General features: G+C 42.1%; 1 protein-coding gene across 2 annotated transcripts in view; it reads right to left on the bottom strand.

The window, feature by feature from the left end:
- fgd4a (FYVE, RhoGEF and PH domain containing 4a) overlaps window positions 1–23,588 on the bottom strand; it is a 53,214-nt gene that overhangs the window by 17,672 nt on the left and 11,954 nt on the right. The window contains exons 1-2 of one of the 2 annotated variants that reach the window (XM_076732527.1): window positions 16,145–16,532; window positions 4,055–4,138 (exon numbers count right to left, since the gene is read on the bottom strand). Coding sequence is in view for 1 of the 2 variants with exons in the window: in XM_076732526.1 (XP_076588641.1) it covers window positions 4,055–4,138 (84 nt within the window). In the remaining variant the exon portion in view is untranslated. Of the gene's footprint in view, window positions 1–4,054; window positions 4,139–16,144; window positions 16,533–23,588 lie in introns of those variants that run through there. The other variant, XM_076732526.1, reaches the window with a different exon arrangement.

The raw sequence follows: 23,588 nt of genomic DNA, 5'->3' as shown, positions 1-23,588 counted from the left end.
CACTATCAAAGGCTCAGCCAGGTTCACAGTGCAAACATTGCAACATTCTCAGAAATCAACACATCAAAGAACAGTTCAGCCTGAGAGCATGCAGGCCAAAGTGTGTTTTGCTGCGGGTGATCTACAATCGAAGATTTAAAAGATACGTCTAACAAGAAGCGAGAGGAGACGACACTCAATCTGAGAGGAGTGGAACCCAGAGGGTGCAACTAAAATATTCTGTTAAGGTAAAAATTCCCACTGAATGAACTCACCCTGTGCTGGAGACAGACAGGAAAACAGTGTATCCTCAGTGAGGGACCACACTGTGTGTGTGGGAGTGTGTGTCCCAGAAGAGCACTAAGTTTAGGTTCCATGCGATCTTCCCAGGCAACACTGCCGCTGGGTGACTCAGCTCAGCTATGAGATTCACACAGCAGTCAGACTCCTCCTTCACTCTCGCTCACACACCCTCTATTTAAGTGGCTTTTAACAAGTACAGGGGCACACACACTGAGCGTGCACACACATATATCCAGAGGTTCACACACGCAACATGAAGACTTTACAAGCTACTAATCTACAAGCACTGAGGGTCCAGCTGCACATTCCCACATGGACAAGATCTCTGTCTTCAACGTTAGCATGTAGAAATGAACAGGTCTAAACCAATCAGGGAAGATGACATTCAGCTCCTGCAGGTACAGCATGATCAGAGTGCTCGCCCACTTCCTCTCACCTGTTGATCTCACCTGTTTAATTAGATCATAAAAGACCCAACTAAACAGCCTGTTTGCTGAGAGTGTTGGTGTGAAACAGGACCACTAGTAGAGGACAGACCCGAAGGTATAACAGCCACTACGCTTCTCATTCTGTCCGTGCCTGGAATCAGTCAGCTGGTCTGACCGATGATTAACAGACAGTTAACAGACAGCACAGTAAAGCAGCCTGTCGCGCCGCGCAGCAGTTCTCTCATCTGCCTGGTAAAACCAAACGAAGCCCACAGCCTCTCATCTATTATTTCAAAGCACCACCCCGTCGACGTCTCCTCCTCAGGCACATTTCTTGTGCAAATATTTAAGACAAAAACAAGACGACTGACAAACTGAGCGACTGAGAAAAGTCATGTGAAATGTGCCTCTGGTAAAAGCCCCTAACAGCATGTGAGGTGAGCTGCAGATGGTATGTATGAAAATGAAACACAGAGCGCAGGAACATACGGCACTTTACCACAGAGAAGACGCACCTTTTGCAGAAGTCAGCACAGGGAACTGCGACTCAAGTTTCTCCATGTTCCGTGTGCATCTGTATGTATGTGCAGAGCTTTTGAGGTATTGCTGATTGACGGCTTTATATATTTACGTGAGCCGTTGCTTGGTAACGAAAAATGGCAACACAGGAAGTCTTAATTTAAATCACCCTTAGAGCTTTGATGTGACAAGTAGTTCCTGTCATCTTGCCACCTGTGAACATATGAAGGGTGTGTGTGTGTGTGTGTGTGTGAGCTGATTTTTTTTTGTATACATATCTTTCTCTCTCTCTCTGACACTCACACACACACAAACACACACACACACACACACACACACACACACACACACACACACACACACACACACACACACACACAGTGCAGACATTGTTAAAACCTGAATGTTCACTGATGTGCCTTATATGTCAGCAGAGCAGGCTTGGAAGGAATGGCATTACTTTGCTCTCCCAGTAAACCAGTTTGACCAGTATGACCAGTAGACATTCCACTCACTAAATTCCTTCTAAATTACCTTTATTTACAGAACTGAAACTATGTTTTAAGACTGATCTTCCCACAGTAAAAAGACCCCCCCCAAAACAAAACAAAACAAAACAAAACAAAACAAAACAAAACAAAACAAAACAAAACAAAACAAAACAAAACAAAATAATTGTGCAATAGTGACCAAATCTGCTGCCAGTGACACCTGACCTCCTCAAAAACGGCCTTTGCAGAACTACATTCAAACACTTCCATTCCATTCCAGAATTCAGGAAATATCAGACATGCGTTACCTGGTAGCTACTAAAAGCCACATTTCCATGCTGCTGGTCAGTATCCCATTTGCTGATTTCTGCCATCTATTTAGACTGATGTCTTAATGAAAGGACTGGACTCTGGTGAATTATCCACTCTCTCAGGTGAATTGTCCAGAATTGGCTATTCAGACCTGTTTACTTTAGTGGAACTTTGGATTTGTTTATTTTTTGCTGTTACAGCAAAAAACCCTGTCTGAATTCTTCATTACACACACACACTCGAGGGTCAACGTGTCCCTGTGAAAAGAAGTCAAGGTTCTCTATCAGTGTTAACTGATGTTTCATTGACCCCTCAATGAAGGAAACCAGGTCTCTCATTTACATTAAGTTTAAGCAATTAGGTTGCAGACAAAAGCTTGATGCTTGATGCTTTGATGATGTGGATTTATGCCAGGAAATTTTTACTTTTCTATACCCCAGCTGTCAAATATGGAAAAACTAAGGTTTCTGTAGAATGCTGACATTTTAATGCTCTGACACAGTAAAAACACTCTGAGAGGCACATGCACGATGACAGGTGACACTTACTGCTCCTGCCCACCACCAACACATCAACTCTCTGTCTCTCTCTCTTTCTTTTTCCACACACACACACACACACACACACACACACACACACACACACACACACACACAAAACCCAGTTTCCAACCTTTTCTGGTGCCCTATATCACTCAATGAGATTAGAGTGTATAGTTACAGTGCATGTCTGGCTCTACCCTGGTAAATGAAGCATTCATTTGTCCATCACGCTGGCACACAATGAGTGTGTGTGTGTGTGTGTGTGTGTGTGTGTGTGTGACAAGTGACAGACAGGGTGACAGATAACCATTACCACCAGGCATGGGGGGATTAGCTGTTTCAGTTCAACTACTCAGACTTTCTTCAGATTAACCCTGCCTCATCCCCTAATCCGAGGGCCAGCGTGAGATTAGGACCCCAGTCTGCTCTGAACCAGAAGGCACAGGAGGACAAAAGTGTTGGGGGGTTGAGGTGAAAAAGAGGGTAGAGTGTGGGGAGCTGAAATAGATGGATAAAATGTAAGGTGGAGACTGGGAATAGGAGAGAGAACTGGACACAGTGGGATTTATTTTGTAGGGTACAGACAAGTCAAAGGCAGAAGGTGAGAAACAGGAAGAGTGAGGGTATGATGAAAAAAGACAAGCCCTGAGAAGACAGACAGATGAAAAGACATAGAGGCGGGGTGAAAGGATAGAGGGATTTACAGGAGAGGACAAGACCACATAAAGGGGACAGAACGTGAGAAAAGGTGAAAAATAGGGAGACACTGGGGCTGGGGGAATGCACCCATTCATCACACTGATGCTGACTACAGTGAGCCACACACACACACAAACACACACACACACACACACACACACACACACACACACACACACACACACACACACACAAACAGACACGTTTGATATAAAAATAGAGCAGAGAACAGCAGCTTTCTTCACACCCCTGCATAGCTGTGAGCTGCAGGGAGGAGTGTTCATGCTGCCCTTCACAGCACCATCCCACCTCCCCTCTCTGCACATCAACCCTGTCTTAAAGTTCACTTCACTGCAGCTGATTTGCTTAAGAGAAAATGAGGATCTTGCTGGATTTGGTCTGGTTCAGGAAGGACTAAAAAGCTCGAAACTCTCGGCGTGATATTGATTTCACATGCAAATATGTGCAGCCCTCCTGCTGTGATTCAGAGCTATTGACTGTCGAGTAACAAAGCTTTGCATCTTAATTCAGCTTGTGGCAGCTTTACCTCCCACATATTAAGAAGACATATAACAAAATGGACAGTGTCAGTACCACCACAGGAAATGAGCAAGCTCCTCACATCAACACACAAGCGAGCTGTGAATAGCGATACACTTATTAAATGACAACCCAGGGCAACGTTCTGTTCCAAAATCATCCAAAAGAAGCTTCAGTTAGAAGAAAGAGATCTAAAAAGCAGAAAAGTGGCTATAAGGTGAGTAAAGGGGATGCTGCCTACCTCTGGAGTGTTCGATTTTCACCGCCACACAGGCCTCTTCATCAGCATTCTTGGACTGGAAACAAACAGCTTTGTCTTTCTTTTCTGCAACAGCAACAACAAAAAAAAAAACATTCACTATAAAAAGACATAAAAGCAAACGAGGGAACAGGAGGATATTTTAATACTGGAGCCGTACATGAGGCGGGAGCTTCAAGCTGTTTCAGGCAACCCCATGTTTTATTTAAGAAGAGCACCGTACTCAGTGATACAGAGAGAAGAGATGAAAATGAGGAATATGGGAATAAGAGGCAGGAGGAAGCCTACCATGCTACTTTATGGCTTCCATCAGGGTCTCTGGGCTAAACAGGAGCAAGCCAGACACGCATGGAAGTGGAGATACTCCAAACTGAGTTCTGGAGCACTCTTCTGGTAGCTGCATTTATCAAGATCGGGAGTAGACTTGTGTTTGTTTTGAGAATGAGAAGGAATATACTGCCCCTTGGAGACACAAACCCTAATTAGTCTGTCTGTGATATGTAGGGCATCGTCTGTGGGGAGAGCTAACACTCTTTCAACACAGCCGTTTAATATGCACATAAAAGATTAAAGAGAAAATAGCAGCGATCGTAAAAACAATGATGGGCTCGCATGAGTATTAGTGAGCCCCCTCCAAACACACATGCACACACACGCACCTACATACACAAACCTATGGTCTGATCTACTATGAGGCATCAAAGCTGCAGAATTGTCAACGTAGCTGCCAACATGAAGCAACATGTGCAAGTGACACATAGAACAATGCAACAGCTGTGAAGTGACAGCTGAGTTCACTTCATTCACTCATTCAATGTGTTTTACACAACAGTTAGTTCCGACAAAGTAATTTGATTGGACAAGAGACATTCCATGAGTCCTGATATAGAGCACAACAGCACTGGGACTTTTTACTGACATTATCACTCTGCTGTACAGGTATTCTAATAACCATTAATTCTTGTTAAATCAGTTGTTAACTATCTTAGATTGTGGCAAACAATCTAAGACAGAGAAGACCGGAGGGGCGCTAAGTATGAGGAGCCAGGCAATGCGCCCTGCCCAGTACCGTCGCTTGAAAAATACCTAAAGAAAATTCCGCCTGATGCAAAGGCACTGCATCTGCAGCCGAGGAGGGTAACAGTGGTGACAGGCGGCTTCTGGTATACCGCCGTTCCCCTGGGAGTAAACCAGCTGTCACAGATGTTACCCACACACGTCTTACACCAAGCACAGCCTGAGGGCCACTGCCATACAGAAACCGTCTGATGCAGGACTCGAGGCGAGGGAGATCATGGCAGTGAGTGGGCATAGGTGAGATGCTTTATATAAACAGACACCAACTACAATGTCAATTTTGATTCATGGATAATGTGTCGCAGAACATAAAATACAAATCTAAACAAAAACTTGTTTCACAGGTCTGAAAGCTCGCTAAAAAGTTACTGGAGACCATCTATGGAGAGCCGGAAACGATGGAGCAACGTGCTGTCTGATCGAGCTGTTAATCATCTGCAGCCGAATCACACCAGTGCTGATATTCAGCACAACAGCACTCCCTCTCGTGTGATATTGCTTAATTCACTCAGTGTGCTGTGACATCACAGTGACGATGACAATGACACCAACCAATCCTAACAATGAGGCATCTGTTTTACTGTGCACTGATACTAGGTTAGCACAGGAGGTGGCATATGTTGGCCCAAAAGAAAGTGCAGATCAGTAAACTGCACCAATAAACATATAAACTGATGATTTTTTTTTCTAAATTCAAGTTTAATTTTGTTTTGATTTGTGCAATAACTAAAAATGTACAGTTCTTTTTACTTACTGACAAATGTGTGCACGCTAACCTGCTGAACCAGGATGGTACATAGAACATAGTAAACATTACTCCTGAGGTAGCAGGTTCAAACTCAAATACAGCCTCACAGAGCCACGAACATGGCTGTTGACTCTTAGTCTTGTTTAGCATAGATTTACTTAATTTGCCAAAGCAACTGTTACATTTTGTCACGTGTCGTTACATCAGAATCACACCATCTTCAGGCTGTTACTGTAGCTGTCATCTTTAATCATTTCATTTATTCTTCATTTCTAAAATATCTTTACTCAGACAGATATTTATGACAACATGTGTGTAAGCAGAATAGAGTATCAAGTTATTCAAATGTTTTCTGTCAAATGTTTTCATAAAGATCCCCCAAAAATCTTAAAAAAACATGCAGAAGAAAGCATGATGGGATAATTCTATGAGTCTGTTTACACATGTTTTTTGCCACTGAGTTCATCTTTTCATAGAATGTCCATACATCACTTGTCATTATTTCCCTTAATGGACCAAACGAGTATTTATCACATCAGTACTGACATGGAACTGACATAATGGAGTGTGGATAATGCCACGTAAAAGGAAAGTGGACAAACTCAGCATGGAGCCATGAGGAGGCGCAGATGACTGTGTGTGTGTGTGTGTGTGTGTTTGTACGTGCATGTGAAAGGGGGTATGATATTCTGGCTCAGGGATTAAAGGAGGGCTTTCTCCACCCACCATCTGGACTCCTCATGACAGGCCTGCCTGCTGTTCTCTCACACACACATGCACACACACACATAAACTTTATAGTTTATACGTGTGTGTGTGTGTGTGTGTGTGTGTGTGTGTGTGTGAGACATTAAGTTGAACCCCAATCTGTTATATAAATTCACTATTCAGAATATAACACACATAAGCAGCTTATCAAAAGCATTACATAAATATCAGACACTTGTCTATAGAGACATCCCACCGACTCAACTGTGAGCCCCCCCAGCAGACTCTCTGCCATGTGACCACAGCCATCATATGCCTGTTGTTTCCGGAGGCGGGGGTGAGTTACTGTGTCAGCACTGAAAACACACATTCAAAGAGGAAAACACCACACACTCTGCCAGGACGTAAGTGACAACGTCCAAGACAGACATAAAGGTCAGACGAATGGCTGTCTGAGACGTGGGTGTGGGGGAAACCTCCTTCAATGATGATGTATGATGGGCAGAGTTTACCGCTCCAGCTACTGGCCTGAACCTAAACTTCCTATTCCTGTCTGTCAACTTCCTGTTTTTCACATTCTGTAATCTGGCAATTCTGACCACAGCTCAAAAGAGAAACTGCAAGAAAGCACTTGCACATATCAGCACATGCAGTGTGGACACCAGCCTCACAGTTCACCATAAGGCTGTAGTCAGGCTCTACGCTTCAGCAGGGTTTATGGCAAATTCTTGAAAATGGCTGACAAGAGACTGTTGCCTCAAACTTCAGAACAAAAGGACTGATCTTGTAAGAAAAATTGCGGAACTGAGACAGCTTTTTTTCAGATTAGATTGAGACAGATTTTCTTCATTGACATCACATCCGTTTTTTTTTTTTTTTGTTTTTAACCAGCTTACTGTAAATTGAAGTGAACTGCAGAGGTAAAAGTGAAAATAAAGGTATTTCTGTCATGTTAGATTTATAGCAAACACAACGGGCCAACTAAGAAACAAATCTGCCACTCGTTCGTCTTTGGGCTTCAGTTTCTTGTATTTAGCATCGTGAATTTAACATGCATCAGCACAGGTGGCAAACTGCAGCAAATCCTTTAGCGATGGCAGTCATGGAAAATAAAAATCTAATTTAGCAGTTACGTTCACAGCAATCCCATCAGCTCTTTCAGGGAAAGCTTTGGCTTGTCCTGAAACTACTTGAGTATTACATAAGAAAACTGTGGCACTGCCGCTATCACTTCAGTTCCACAATAAATCAGTGGTTTGTGGTTAATGTGTGTGAAGCTGTAATGATACAGGCTGATTAAAAGCACAGTGGTGACTTCACCTTGACAGATAAAGGCAGTTAATGATTTATCAAATCTTCAAACCGTGTGTGGTTATATGCTGTATCTCACCATCAAAATATGCTGTAAACACAGCCGTTATCAGACATAAGTTGATCTCTCAGCTGCTGATAACAGCTCTGTTTGTTCACATTTACCTGCTCTGTAGCAAAAAGAAGACTCTGACAGACACCTGTGGTGCTGAACACCAAATGACTGAAGACTGTTCATCTGGCTGCTTTGTAACTCACATCAGAAAATGTGCAGTTGGGTCATCTAGGAACATGTTACAGATTATGGATGTCCACTGTTTTGTAGAACCAGATGCCAGAAATAAAACATGAAATAAAACAATGGAAGTCTTCCCCTGCATCAAGTGCATAGAGTCAAAAAGAAGAAATACAAACACACATCATTCTAACTACACAAAATACACAGGAAACACAACTGAACTAGAAACATATCTTAAAATACAAAGCTGATGATTAACCATTATCACCAATGTAGCCACAGCCTGATGCAGCGTATTCCTGTGTTACAGGCCTCCAATGTTGTCCAAAAACTCCCAAAAAATAATACCCGTTAACATGGGCTTTATACTGTAGTTCAGTTTTTGACTCAGTCCCATGAAAGTTATCAATTGAGAAGCAAATGTGTATTAATACGCAGCTGGAAATAGTCCCCATAAAATGCACTGTTTACCCCTGTCTGAGTAACATTTGCTAAAAGGTACAGTGTCTACCCATTATTTTCATTTAAATGAATGAATGAAACAAAACATTATATTAATTTATGGTCACTGAACATGTCACACAGGCTGACATAAAAATAGCAGTTTTATCTCTTTTATTACTATTATCTACATCTTCTGGACGTAGTGAGCAAGGAAAATCTAAATACCTTTAAATAAAGAGTCTGTTGAATTCACATTTCATGTCATGAGTAATTACTTACATGACTTCCTCACAACAGATACCCTGCATATTTAAAATGTTTTAAGGTGACTGCACCCACTCTGTTGGATCCACATATCTGGCAACACCTGTGTGTTGGTTTCTGTCTTAAAATCAGCACTTCCTCTGTTTTTTTTTCCTCCTCAGCGGTTCACAGATCATCTCAAATCTCTTTACTGAAACCAAAATAAGCTTTTTCTTGATGTTTTGGAGCTGCCTGTCTGTTCAGCAAAACAGAAAAAAAAACATAGTACCTGTGAGCACTCCTCTCCAGTACAGCTGGGTATGCCCCCTCCTGTCAACCACACAATATTTATCCATCTCGAATATCTCTTTAGCTCAGTTTTATCAGCATCTAGAAGGAAATTACAGTCCTTTCCTCAGACACAAGTTTCCCCGTCAGCTGGTTACTTCATATCCGTATTTACCCATCAAAGCCTTGGAGTGCTTGCTCCGTCACTGTACAAACCGGTTCCCTGGAAACCAGAGTCACCAGGTGTGGGAGAGAATGGAGGGGAGGGAGGAGGGTGAAGCCGTCCTTCAAGATGTTGATTGGCAGTCACTGTTAACCATTTCCATAATAATGTTTTGAAGGTTAGCCAGCACTCAAGGACAGAGTCACCCCAGGGTGGGAGGAGGGAGTGGGAAGAGGAGCCAAACCAAAGGAGGAGGTGGAGACACTAAAACACTGGTGCGGACAGGTGGAGGAAGGAGAAAGAGGAACATGCAGATGGAGAAGTGAGAAAGATTAAAATTAACCAGGCCTAACAGTTAATATTTAACCATCTGCGGTCCTGCCAAATAGTCAAACAACTTATTATACATTACACATCACACACATTTCCTACTATGATTAACTGCATTGCCTTCTTCTTCTTTTGCCTATTTTGTGCTCCTGTGCTTGTGTATCCTGACTGCATTTTCTCACATGCTAACTATATTACACAAATCTGACGGTACAAACCCCCAAAAGCCCAATTTTAACCTTATCTCAGCAATGATATACTGCAGCAAAAACGGGTGATGAAATTAAAAAGCCTAAATCACAGAGGGGGATCTGCACTTATAATCCTGTAATTAAGAAGAATAGACACTATTAAATATAAAAAAGACTGTTTCTGTTCATAAGGGACGCAAGAATGCAAAGTAACCTCGGCTTCATTTACATGGCTGCCCTAGATTGAGATAACTACCATTCAAATGTGACTCATAAATAATGGAAAGGGGAGAATATATTAATATGCCCAGTCACACCCCTTTAATCATACTGAGGTTCATGCTGGTGGTAATGTGTGTGTCTCTGCGTGTGTGTGAGCACATGTTTGAGGTTTACATGCTTGACACAGACGAGATTGGCTACTAAATGAGACCAGATGCGTCTGTCTGCCTCCTCTGCCATCCATCCATAATAGACATTTACCAAAGAGTTATGGTTTTCTGCCACAAACATAATAGAGTGAAATTAAAAGGCCTTGAAAAGCCTTTATGTGGTCAAGTCAGCCAGATGAGACCCACGTCTCCATCTCATGGAGCATAACATGGAGTTCACTCTCCATCTAACATTTCACTTTTATAATGAATTCTTGTCCAGAGAATGAGCCAATCAACAAAGTCTTTACAGCATGTCTAAAGTGATGTGGTGAAGTGGCTCCCTCCTGGCAAACAAGAAGCTAATATTCCTCTCCTTTCAGCTCTGTTTTGGGCTCCACTAACTCCAGAGGGAACAGAGCTTTTTAGCTGGAAACAGCTGCCTGATAATTCTCTGTGGCTTCATCGCTACGAGCAGCCCATTTTAAACACTAGCAGTCATGTGATCCATTGGTAATATAAACTATTGATTATAGTTACTATGATTGATTGTTTGCTGCTTGGGGGCAGGCCAACAAGCTGTAAACACAACATTGTATTATCACACTATCGAGCTAAAATGTGTGGGCACATCTAATATTCAGATGCTTTCCTTGCAGCTCCTTTTTTGGTCTCTACCAACTCCTAATGAAAACAGCTGAGGCTTTAGCTGCTAAATGCACAGTGTCAATGTTAAGGGAGTGATTACTGCAGCTTTGACTTTTAGATTTCTCTTGTGAAATACAGAGAATAGATATGTTTATTTTTTCAGTCTCTGGAAATCCTTCGTAGAATGCTCTCAGTTCATGTCCACATTAAGCCAATAGCTTGTCACAAGCCTAAAAAGTTGGAAACCACTGATCCAGCAGTAAGCCATTGTTTCAGCTGCAGATGTAAATAGTCTGAAGTGAGTCTGAACAGTGGGCTGTGGCCTTATGTGGCCAAATGCAGCTCAGATGCCTGCAGAAAGTCTTCCTTTTCAGCTACAAAACTGTCTGTACACTTTTTCCCCTTCATTAACTTCAACACGGGCCTCATAAAACTCATACATCATGTGCTGCCGCTGTCCATCTACATTACTCCCATCATGTTTCATACACGGCCCCAGCATGTGAAGATAAGCTTTTAGCATGATCTGAACATGCTCTCTGGCCCATGTCTAATGAGGGCAGGCCAAGTGAGCGACCGGGTATGCTCCGATCCTGAACCTGAACCGTGGTCCCCTTTGTTGGCTGTTTCCTGTCTGTACTTCAGGGAACACGTAAAAAAAAGAGAGAGAGAAAGACAGACAGATGTGTGCTGTTACTGCAGTGATGATTATCATCCAGAAAGGGGTGACCATAAACGAATACTGATATCTGGATATCAGATGGCAGTCACTTTTAGTTCCATAAGTAACATAAAAAAGTACGAAACCTGAAGTGAATTTGTACAAAAAACAAAGTTAGCAGCAGAGAGAGAGTGATGAGAGTCCCATAATTGAGATCCAAACAGCAGTGTAGAGATAATGGACTCTGTGATCACTGGGCACTGAAAAGGAGATTGATTGGTGGAATTAGAGTATGCGATAACATCGACAGGCAGTCATTCGCTCATCCTCTATCTCTCTTACCTCCTCCCTTTCACTGCACCTCTTTTCTTTTCTATACTGGCCTGCTGTGTCTTTTTCTGTCACCTTCTTTCTCCTTATACTCCTTCCATCTCCTCCTCCACGCCCCTGCGACCTGTCTGTCTACCTTTGAAAACAGATCACAGCTGCTGGGCAGGAGCTCCCAAATGTGTCAATCAATATCCTGTCCACCCAATCCCCATGTGTGACTGGGCCCCAGCAGACCAGTCTGTTCATGCTCACAGCGTGGTCTTTCTGATAAGACTGAACCAAACGGGTTTGAAATGTCTCACAGATTAAGAGCAGATATATGAAAGTGACCTATATCCAGCATAGAAGACCATTACTCGTAAAGAAAACAAAAAACAAAACAAAACAATGCGTCTATAAAAAGCAATAAATCACAGTAAACTCAAGGACACCAGCTGCGCTCTCATATTTGTATTAATTCTGTCAAGTTGGACCCTGCAGAGCCCCATGTCCCGAGGGCATTCCATTCAATGTCCATGCAACCCATTTTAAAGCAAAACATTTACAGAAATAACCATTTAAATTTCCATCTGCTCAGCAAAAGTACAGGACTTCCTGACCTTAAAAATAGAGCTCCATCTCAAAAAATAACCCCGTGAGAAACTCTCACAAAGTGATGTTAATGAGTAAGTTGTTACAACTCATCCTATGCTGGTTACAACTCACGCTGTTCGACAATGTAAACACAGAATGCACTTGTTCTGTAATTCTGTGAGAGTCACAGAGCCACAGCAGAGGCCTCAGACCTCCACAGGAGGAGTGACAGCACGCTTGTGAAAGGCTGCGATGAACAGATATTTTGCAGTTTCAACAGCTGATTTTTAGCAGATATGGAGTGATGAAGTGTTTGCAGGGATGATTATGCCCTGAATAATTAAAAAAAAAAAAACAAAGAAAAAAACAAAGCTGCAACTATATTAGAGAGAGAATGTCGGGTAATGTCAGCACCTTGTTAGATCTGGGGACGTGTACAATCCAGCGAAACCTGAGAAACTGTCTGCAATCACATTAGTCGTATAGTTCACATCCTAAAAACTTTCGTAATATTAAAATTGAAACATCCAGTTTGATCTTTTTGGTGCTTGTCCAAGTAGGCTTTGTTAAACATTCAAAGAGAGTTATGTTAGAATAAAACGAGTCATTCCATCATTCCTTGTCATAATAGTAGGACTAACTAGCTCTGCACAACAAAACAAAAAAACAATTTGTTTATTTCCATCATCAGCTGGCAAGTCCTTGTTTTAAAAGGAGTCAGCTTAATGTTAGCTTAATTAGCAGGCTAGCTGCAACTGATAACATCCAGAAGGGACAGCTGCCGTGTCAGTCTGCAAAGCCCATGGTTGCCGGCTAGAAATGAGAAGCCTGCTTCTGTCTGTCCGTGTCGAACATGGCTATTCATTTTGGAAAGCTCGCCAGACACAGCAGCACCAACTGATGGGGGCGGTGCTTCATGAGCAGTCAATGAATTCAACACATCATAGTCCAAATGAAAATACTCCTGATGAATTCTTCATTTTGATCTGTCTTAAATGTCTCTTTGTTTATCTCCTATTGATTCCAGCGCATTGCGGAAGCAGTAAGCAACAGAGATTCATTAATGCTAAGCAGATCTGACTCAATGCATTATGGATGAAGTAAATAGATGCTGAATATAATGGCAATCAAACAGCGTGGGTAAAAACTTGTGGCTCAAACAGAATCATTGTGCTCCGTATGAATGAGCCCCTCTGACTGGAGGCACTGGAGCCCATATTCTCAGCGCAGAGCTGGAATGCACAGAAAACCCTGCAATCCTGAAAGCAAGCCTGCAGGCGAGCCTCAAGCCAAGACTGGGGCACTAATGAGGCAGAAAGGCAAAAAGAGACACACTAACCCCTAACATTTAATGTAACAACTTCCCTTTTAACTGATCATACTTGAACTGAAATTATGTCCTTTCTTCCTCATTTCTGACACCATGGTAAAAGATCGTCTCTTAAAGCAGATCTGGACTCTCCATACTTAAAGCCACAGTACATATAAACTGACTCATCTGCTTTTCTGTGTGTCTGTGTTCACACGCACACACGCAACGCTTAATCTGACACGTCCTGGTGGAATAAAGTGTCACACAGGATCAGCATTTCTGGTCTGTGTCACTGGAGGCTCAGCAAAAAGACAAACCAATGTACACAGTGAAGACAAAATGACGATTGGCTGCCACAAACCAAACTAATGATGCCGGTGCAGGGCAATGACACAGCATTTTTGCTGTAGCCTTCAGACAAAGAGAAGATGAAGACATAAATAAAATAATCCAACAGGTAAAGGGGAGTGAAAGGAGGCAAGGAAAGCGAGGAGGATGAATTCACAGTGACAAAGCTGCAGCTGCTGACAGAGCGCAGCAGTCAGATACAGGGCACGGGGGACTTATATCCACACATTATGCTCACAGGCACACTCGTGCACAGATACCTGCTATAAAATGCAAGAATAAGCCACACTGTGAGGACGTGAGGGTTCTCAGAAGCAGGCAGTAAAGTTTGTGTCCTTGTGTGTACATTAGAAATTCACTGTGGTGAGGCTCTCCTTCCTCCTTTCAGCTTGTCTTTAGAGAGTCTCTGTTCCCATGCTGCTTGCACTACAGGTTCCCCCTGAGCGCTGACACTGCAAGCTTATATATAACCTCTGTCTCTCGGCTATTCATCATATACCCACCTCATTCAACAACATAAGGTGTTGGGGAGGTGGTGAAAAGAACGTGTTGTAAATCTGCATATGCCTTTGCCAGCTAATCCAATCTGTTCATGTAAACATCTTAGAGTTAACCTGCAGTCCTGGCTCAAAATTTGCCACTTGATTCATTAAACGTCTGATTTTCTCTAATGAAAGCTGTCACTGTGACACATAAGTCTTGTGATCAATCAGATCCTTCAAACATATCACAAACCCCAGCACTCCATGACAACTTTTACAATGACAACAGCGTGTCTCCCTTTCAAAATCCCCCTTCCTGATTTACATCTGAGCTACAGAAGCGTCCCCTCTTGTAAGCTCCTAACCTGCCTTTGTCTCCACCTGAGCTTTTGGATTCGTTGCAGGGACTTCCTTGATCCTGGAGGAAGCCCCTCAGTGGGATCACACACAGACCCAGCAAGGAGCCTTGTTAGTATAATGGCTGCTGAATGGTTGCCTCCATCACAGCACAAACAGCAGGATCCGACAACACCCCTGCCACTGCCGGCCTGCATGGGAAGCCAGGTTTAGAGAGTGGAGGAAGCACTACAGAAAATACATCACTGCAGATAAACTTAATGGTTTCAACTGCAGAGATAGCTAGCCAAATGAGTTACAGTGATTGCCCACAGCAGTGAGATGGAGAGGGGAGATTGAACCTAAAGAGACAAAAGCATGAGGCTTTTATTTGTCTGATAATAAAAAAGCCATTATTGCAACAATTTATTTTTTTCTAAATGATGTGTACACAGCCATTTTCCTTTGTCGATGTTAGAAATCAAGATAGAGTGCAGCAGCGACAAGCAGTCAGGATTACATCTATCATTAAGAGATTGTGTTACAGCTTTAATGACAAGGTGACTTAAAATCATAGTTTTCTTTGCAGTAGGTTCAGGAACAGTAAGCCACAGTGTACATGCACACGCACACACACACACATGCGAGCATTTGCACGTGCATGCGCGGACTTGCATATTTTCCCACAGCTCACTACGGACAGCTGAGGTCGATTACGGCAATCATGGCAAACAGAGTTAACTGAAATCAGCAGCAGTAGCCTCTCTGTGCACAAGCATGTGTGTGTGTGAGTGTGTGTGTCTGTGTGTGCATGCGAGTTACAGATCTGAAGTGCATATTTTGCAGCTGAGAGGCTCAGTAAACAACGCCTTAAAGAAAATGAATAGTCCCCTCTAGCCAGCACAGCTCCCACTGCTTAGAGTACCCACAGCTCCCTCACACACACAGAGACACACACACGCACACACACACCCACCGCTGCCACACTTAGCTAGCACCTGCCAGAGGAACATCCTGTGGTGAGATCCAGGGTTTGTCTTTTGTAATGTGTGCTCCCCTCTTTGTTAACCATCAGCCTCAGTGGGTGACGTCTGTCTCTGTGTGTGTGTGCAGGATGACAAACAGCATTTCAGGGTCTCTGTGGTCATGAACCACCCACATTTTGTCTGTCGGCTCTGTTAACCCAACGCCCCACGGCTGCATTGTGCACTCGATGAAGACAGCACTCCGCTGCTGGCTGGTAAACTGGTGTAAAAAGAGAAGCACTAACCTGAGTGGAGGTTGTGTCCTGCGAGAGCAGCGAGGTGGAGTCCAGTGAAGGAATGAAAATCCACTGCTGGACTGAAGCGAAAGACCTCTCCCTCCTCTCTCTCTGCGCTCTGTCAGTTGCACTGGCAGGTTCAGGCTCGTGTTAAACTGCTGCCTCGCTGCATTGGTTGCATCCTCCTTCCTTCCCCCTCTCTCTCTCTCTCTCTCTCACGCTCAGACAGACTGACTCGCCCTTTCACTCAACCTTCCGCCTTGCCTTGTCTGATGCTTGTCTCTTCCTTTGGCTTTTCCTCATTCCTCTCTATGGTGAGTGAAGATAATCACATTCCAGCGGAGATGGGGCATATGGCGGGGGAAGCGACACTCAGCCCCAGAGTAAAGCCCCCTCTGTGTGTGAGTGTGTGTCGCATGGACAATCAGTCCCATTGTGTTGGATGAGGGGAGGGCCAGTGAGAGGGGAAGAAGCCAATGGCTGTACTCATCGGCTGTCCCTGCTGCTGCTGGTGGCTACAGCAGATATAGGTGCCGAGCGAGACACAAAACAGGAGGGGATGACACAAAAAAGCAAAGCATCTGAATAGAGAGAGATGAAGAACTGATTTGTGTGTTTTGAAGTAGAAGCCTAAAGTCAAGGTTTATAGAACCTCAGTTATCAGTGTGTCTCAGTGGCTTGTCTGTAATGTGCTTTGAACTCCTCTTCCAGGGTTCACACTGAGTGGCATAAGGTAGGTTGGAGGTAGTGGGAGAAGTGGGCGTAAAAGCCACCCACTCTTTTCCCATGACAACCAAATCAGTGATTACACTGCTACAAAGAATATTCTTTAAAACCGAATCCATGTTGTGAAAGCCGCAGCTGTCTACAGAGGTCTTTAGTTCCAGTCAATTCCCAAGTCAGTGGAGATGAGTCAAGCCAAGTCAAGTTTAAGTCTAATCAAAGCCAGTCTAAAGTCCCTCAGGGAAGAGTTAGAGTGCAGTCTTTACAGGCTCATTGCAAGTCAGTTGCAAATCTTTTGAAAACTGACTATCAAGATCAACATTTTGCTTTCAAAGTTGTATTTATACAAAGCTGAAACCATTATATAGGACAAACAATCAAATAGATATTAGGATTGATTATGACTAAGTAGACAAGATTTGTGGCTGCAAGGCCTGCCTGCCAGCGTCTTGTTTATTTTTATGAGCAATGCTAGCAGCATGCTAGATGATGAGCATGGCCAACGTTATTAGGCCTATATGTGCTAACGATGAATGTTACAGCATTGCCATTAGCTGAGCATGATGACATGCAAGCACTAACGTTCAGCTCAAACCACTGCAGTGTCTGAGCACAGCCGCACAGAGCCACTAGCATGGCTGTGGACTGTTAGTGTTGTTAACTGCCTCAAACTTTACCTGGTCAAAAAAGACATGAATGCCTGGTCTCAAGTCAAGTGTACAGTAACAAAAATCCAGTTCAAGCCTCAGACCTTAAGTCTGAGTCAAGTTCAATTCTCAAATTTACCACTCTTGCGAAAGCCTCTAAAATGTCTTCATTTCAGGAACTAACTATTTTGGGTTCTGAGCTGTTTGCATAAGCCAAAGTAGTCAGATAATGTCACCAGCCCACAGAGAGTCACTTAAAGGTACAATGTGTTCGAACTGGCCACCTGTTGAAGGTCACTCTAAACAAATAGGGGGCAGCATATCACCAGAATAACCACTACTGCTGCTCACTATACTTGCTGCCGTAGCTATCTTTAGCTACTGGCTGCCATAAGATAGTCAGCTCAGTTAGCCTTGCAGCTAGTCGCCCTATCAGCTAACAGCAGTCTGTCTGGACTGAGAGCTCAGGGGACCAGGGGATTGTTGGTGTTTCTACCACGGTCAACAGAATAAGGCTGAGGACCGAGCACAGCCTCAGAGACCAACAGAGGCCAGTTTGACAACAGGGAAAATAGTGCGAGCCCCAACTGGGATTCTGACTCCAGGGACAATGAAGACATGGACGCTTGGAACAGGACAGTCGTGAACCATGAGAGCATTGAGAGGAAGGTTGGTCATCACCAGATAAGCTGCATCTTTTGAGCCTCTAGCTGAGGTAAAAGAATAAAAACACCACAAGTGAATTTCACATAAATACCTTTTTATGTAGCAGTTTTTACCAGTAGAAGTATTGCTATTCGAATCTCCTACCTCAAAGTCCATTATCACTAAAAACTGTGGTCATCAGTACAAGTTCTTAGTTACATTTTTCACAAACTGCTGTTATTCCTGTTTATATATTTTGTTACATTTTTAAACAATTGTTCTATATATTTTTGCGTTTGTCTGTATGTTTAAATTGCTACTGCAACAGAATAATTTCCCAAATTGGGATCAATAAAGAAACAGTCTGGAATACGGTGGAGCACAGAGCTGGCAGATCTCTGTTGACATGATGAGGAAGAGCACTCAGTTGTTGTCATATTGCCAAACCTGTCTGTGAAAATATATGACCTACAGACACCGATAAGTGTTACAGGAACACACAGAGAGACGTGTTACTTTCACAACTTGTGTGAGGAAACATGCTTTTGGCTGAATACATTGCACAGTCACACCTCAGGCACTCAGATGAAAAGAAACTGTCAAGAAGCTTCATTCTGTCCACCTCTGCCTGGCAGCCATCACAGTCCTGACCTCCTTTCTATTCTCCTCTTTGTCATTGCATCATAGATGGATTGGTAAGGCAGATTAGATAAACAGAATGATAGATAGATGGATAGATAGATCATTAAGTAATCCCCAGAGGGACATTATATCGGTGTAGCAGACAGACACATTCGAATACAGTGACAAGATGTAGACAGATAAAATGACACTCGATACAAATATAGAGATAACAACTACCATAACAACAAGTACATGAATACCACTATGATGACACCAAGATAAAGAAGCAGAAACAGTCGTGAATGGATAAGTGAGATTACTGACTGGTAGTTCGGTTATAAATAAGGTGAAGATGAAGCATAGCATACAGAAGATGAATAACCTGCAGATACAGTCAGATATTCCAGTGTGCAAAGAGCAAATGTAGTTGTTGTTTATTAAAAAAACAATAGTCCTGTTTTAAATACAATCCTGATAAGTGATCAATATATTTGAGTGATCAGACCTGATGTGCAGAGGAACTAGAAGTCTCAGCTTAAAAGTAGGCCAGATATATCCAAGTGTTCAGATATATTTAAGTGTTTTGGTAGCCCAAATGTGTTATGAATAAATAATATAAAATAAAAGTGAGTTTAGGCCACAGGCCATCACTTCTGTCTTACCTCACGCTCGAATCCTCCCTTTTTAACCAGTTCTTTCTTATTGATCTCCATCTCTCCACTTTTTCATCTCACTTCTCAATTTCTTATGTTTTACCGTAGCTAGAAATTCAGTGTGTGGCTGGTAACTCTCTGTGCTATGATTCAACACACCCTCGTTAACCCTTTACACAGGTGCTCATTAAAATGAAATCCTTCTGAAGTTAGATGAAACGACAGCATATACACAAACTTAGTCTCACACACACCTTGATACATGCTGTGAGTATGTGCAGACTTCATTACACAACACAATAATTAGTGACCTGAGGGCTGAGAGAGCAATAACTATAGGCAGACCTCACCATCAACAGCGGTATGTGTGTCTCTGAGGACTGGAAGTGTGTGTAAACCACAGGCAGGAAATCAGGGTGCTACAGAAATAACTGTTCACTCAGTTTCTTGCTGGCTAGTTCATGCAGAGCCATTACCACCAACATGTCAGTTTTACTGCTTTAGGATCACAGAGGCCACAGTCATACTCACACACCCACACAACAACGTACATTCAAGCTCTGAGGCTAGAGGGTTCATGCACCTAATGGATTTTTAGGACCCATAACAGCAACAGTTAAAAATCTGCCATTAATTAACAACAGGAAAGTAAAGAAATTCAAACAAAAGGCAGAAGGATCCAGAAGACTCCTTGCTGGATCAAGTTAGACAATCAGTATAAGAAGACAAGGTTCAATTATCAGTTTGATTCCATGGTGAACACAGACATTAAAACACATTTTAATGTCTTTAAAACATTAAAACACATTAAATTTTGTCTTAAAAATTAAGACAATTCTTAAAAATTCTTAAAAATTAATTCTTAAAAATTAATGTCTTTAAAACATTAAAACACCCCACATTTTAATGTGGGGTGCAATGGTCAGTGCTTCAACTTCAATCAATTATGAAGAAATGAACTAATTACTACTCATAAAAGTGAGCTTGTTTGTCACATATTTAACACAAGTAAAAACAGAAAACTAGACATTCTGTTTGAAGATGCAGCAGCAAACATTAGCTTAGCCTCGGTGAGCGACTGCCAGCAGCACCTCAAAAGTGCTGAAGGTGAACCGATATGTCTAATGTTGGGGATGCCAGACACCCGACTTAAAAGATCATGTCAAGCCAATCAACATCTCTCTGAACGGGGGGGGGGGGGGGGGGGGGGCACCATGTCAACCAGTAGATGCCAGTGGATGGATTTGATTGGCACACATGCTACAGCAACTGACTAATCAACCATTCTGTTGCCAAAATATGACATGACATTGTTAAATGATGTTAAAAAAGAAAGAAAAGAAAAAAACATATGGTGGCATCTACAACGGCAAGTCTCTATCTAACACTGCCAAAATACGAATGAAGGGAATGAAGGCAGAGAGTAAAAGTTGGGCTTTAGGTATTTTACAAAGTGTTTGCCACTGATGAAGTTTCCTCTAACTCATTACATGCACTGCTAATAATTACTGATTGTTAGCCTGTGGGTGATTGTTGTGTTTTGTGTGTTCAGAGCATAATTTTTAATGAATGTCTATTGAATGAGGGCATGTTTGCTACAAATGTGTCTATAGTGTATTAATGTCATGAGAGGATTATGCCTACTCTCTGGATTACACTGGCAGGAATGTTCTTGCCACATTTTGTTAGTTGGCTACAATATCAAAGGGTTGTCAAGTTGTGATCATAAAACAAGTAATAGTTTTATACGCCATAGTTATATATATTGTTCTCATAGTTCTCGGCTCTAGGGAAAGTAAGGAGGGCCACTGAAAAGTCTTGCCTAGGGCCCCCTGCTGTCTGAGCCAGGCCTCCACACCTCCAGCCCCACTGCCAAGAATACACAAGCTCCCACTAAGACAGTCAACAGCTGTGCTTTTCCTGGGATCAGTAAGTGTAATGTAATTACTGAATTTTAAATTACACTACTCATTACTGACAAAAGTAGTCACATAACTGTAGCGAGTTACTAAGTGATGCCTTACTGTCCAACACTGGTAATGCTTTGCAGGCTCGTCATAGAGCGCTTGTGAGATGTTTGTTGAGGAAGTCACCATGTTTCATTTTGATCAACCCTACAAACCAAATAATGGCATTCTTATTCATGTAATTCTGTATATGTCAAGTGTAAATCTAAAAAAACATAAAAATCCAAAAGCGCAAGTTCCAAAAAGACAGTTTTAGTAGTATGTCTGTTGATGTGTGGGAGCTAAATCATGCTCAGCAGATTAGCAAGTTTACGTGTTATGATGTCATGTGTGGATCATGTGATGCTTTGTTTGAGATTATATGGTTTGGATGAAAACAGTGGATAGAAAGTTGCGGATCCTGCTTCTATTACTACAGATAGACTATAACACACTGAAGATACGCACTGATTTACTCTCAGCTCCTACTGTGCAACAGCCTCACTAATGTTCCAGAAATCCTGCAAATGTTTAACTCAATTAGGACCAATTAGGTTGAAAGCTGACAGGGACAGTACATTAGGATACATGTTACGCTGAGTGTGTTGGCTGGTTCCCTTTAATATCCTCACATCTCACTTTTGGTCAGGACAGTAAATGTAGTGCTTAATTAGGCCCTGAAACACTGTGTCCAGTGTTGGATGCTAACAACATCACCACATTAAAGTTATATAATAAGAACTGACGCTGCCATTGCACACAAGATTCTCAGTTCAGTTTAGTCTGTTTTGGATACAGTGGAGAAAACAGACAAAAAAAATGTATGTGTTGGTTATTTTTGAAAAGCATTACCATGCATCTTAAAAAAATGGCAATAATTTCTGCTTGTAAAAATCAAAGCAGTCCGAGATTTGCAGAGTCAGTAAGCAACCTGAAAGAAAACAAAAGGAATATCAGCATCACTCAAACTTATGTGCACTCAGAAGATCATTATAGTGGGACTGGAGTACTTTGATCTCTATGACTGAGTGCCTATGGAGGGTTTTGAGAGCCAAAACTGAATATGCAAAGATATAATTACATTATTATTAAAATGCTTAAATAATTGAATAAATCTATAATTAGATAACAACATGCTGAAATACATGAATAAATAAATTATTATATAATTTATTGTTTGATTGTCACCACAAACAAATAAATCATGAATTAAATGAGAAATTTTGTGTATTTTTTCATTCATATATTAACTTATTTACTTATTCACACACTTATTGATCTGTTTCTGATTGTTGTTATTTATTCAGAAATACACTTTCATTTATCCATAGTGTAAAGCAAAATGAATAAATCTGTCAGCTTCATCCATCAAAAGTCAGGGAACTGACTCTGCCCTGTGACTGGTAGGTGAACTTAAATCTACTACCTTCGCCTAATTCGAGATGGCAGCGCCTGGTGCGGATCTTAATGAAATGTTGTGTGCTACAATGGAAGATATGTTGTTGTAGCGGAACAGATATATATTTATACACAAACATACATACACACATGTACAAGCATTAAATTACAGGAATCTTTAATTGTTATTATTTTCAATTTTTATTCAATAATCGTTATTTAATTATTTACCTATTTATATATTTAGTTTCAGCCCTTAAAACCCTCCATACATGAGTGATGGGCCTGTTTAAGTATTCTCCACACAATATGCAATACGACCACAGGCATAAAGGCATTACCGTCATGATGACAAGCCACAAATCCATTTTTCAGTTCATGCAGAGCGTGTACACAGCACACACACAAGGATGCAGACAAATGAAAGCAGAAACAGACTCTATCTCATAAATACACACTGAGAAATGCAATCAAACACTTAACACACATGCTGCTTGGTGGCAGATAAGCCATACTTGCTGCTTTGCAACCGCAGATCAATCTGTTGTCACATGCTGTGAACGTCAGCTTTAAGAATCCTTTCTGCGTCTCTCCATGCACATATGCATGCACAAACTCTACCTAATTTAAAAACTCCCTCTGTTGATATCCAGATAAAATTCAAAGGTAATGAAGCACATCATGTAAAACCACCATGTTGGGCGTTTTATGCACCTCGCTTCTCCCAGAACCAAACTCTCCTCTTCACACTTGGTGACCCTGAATCTCTCACATGTCTCAACGTGCAGTGTGAATGCACTGGAAGCACAGAGGAAAG

This window comes from Chaetodon auriga, chromosome 6 (assembly GCF_051107435.1).
Source record: "Chaetodon auriga isolate fChaAug3 chromosome 6, fChaAug3.hap1, whole genome shotgun sequence".
Taxonomy (NCBI): domain Eukaryota; kingdom Metazoa; phylum Chordata; class Actinopteri; order Chaetodontiformes; family Chaetodontidae; genus Chaetodon; species Chaetodon auriga.
This window is presented reverse-complemented; position numbering and strand designations above follow the sequence as displayed.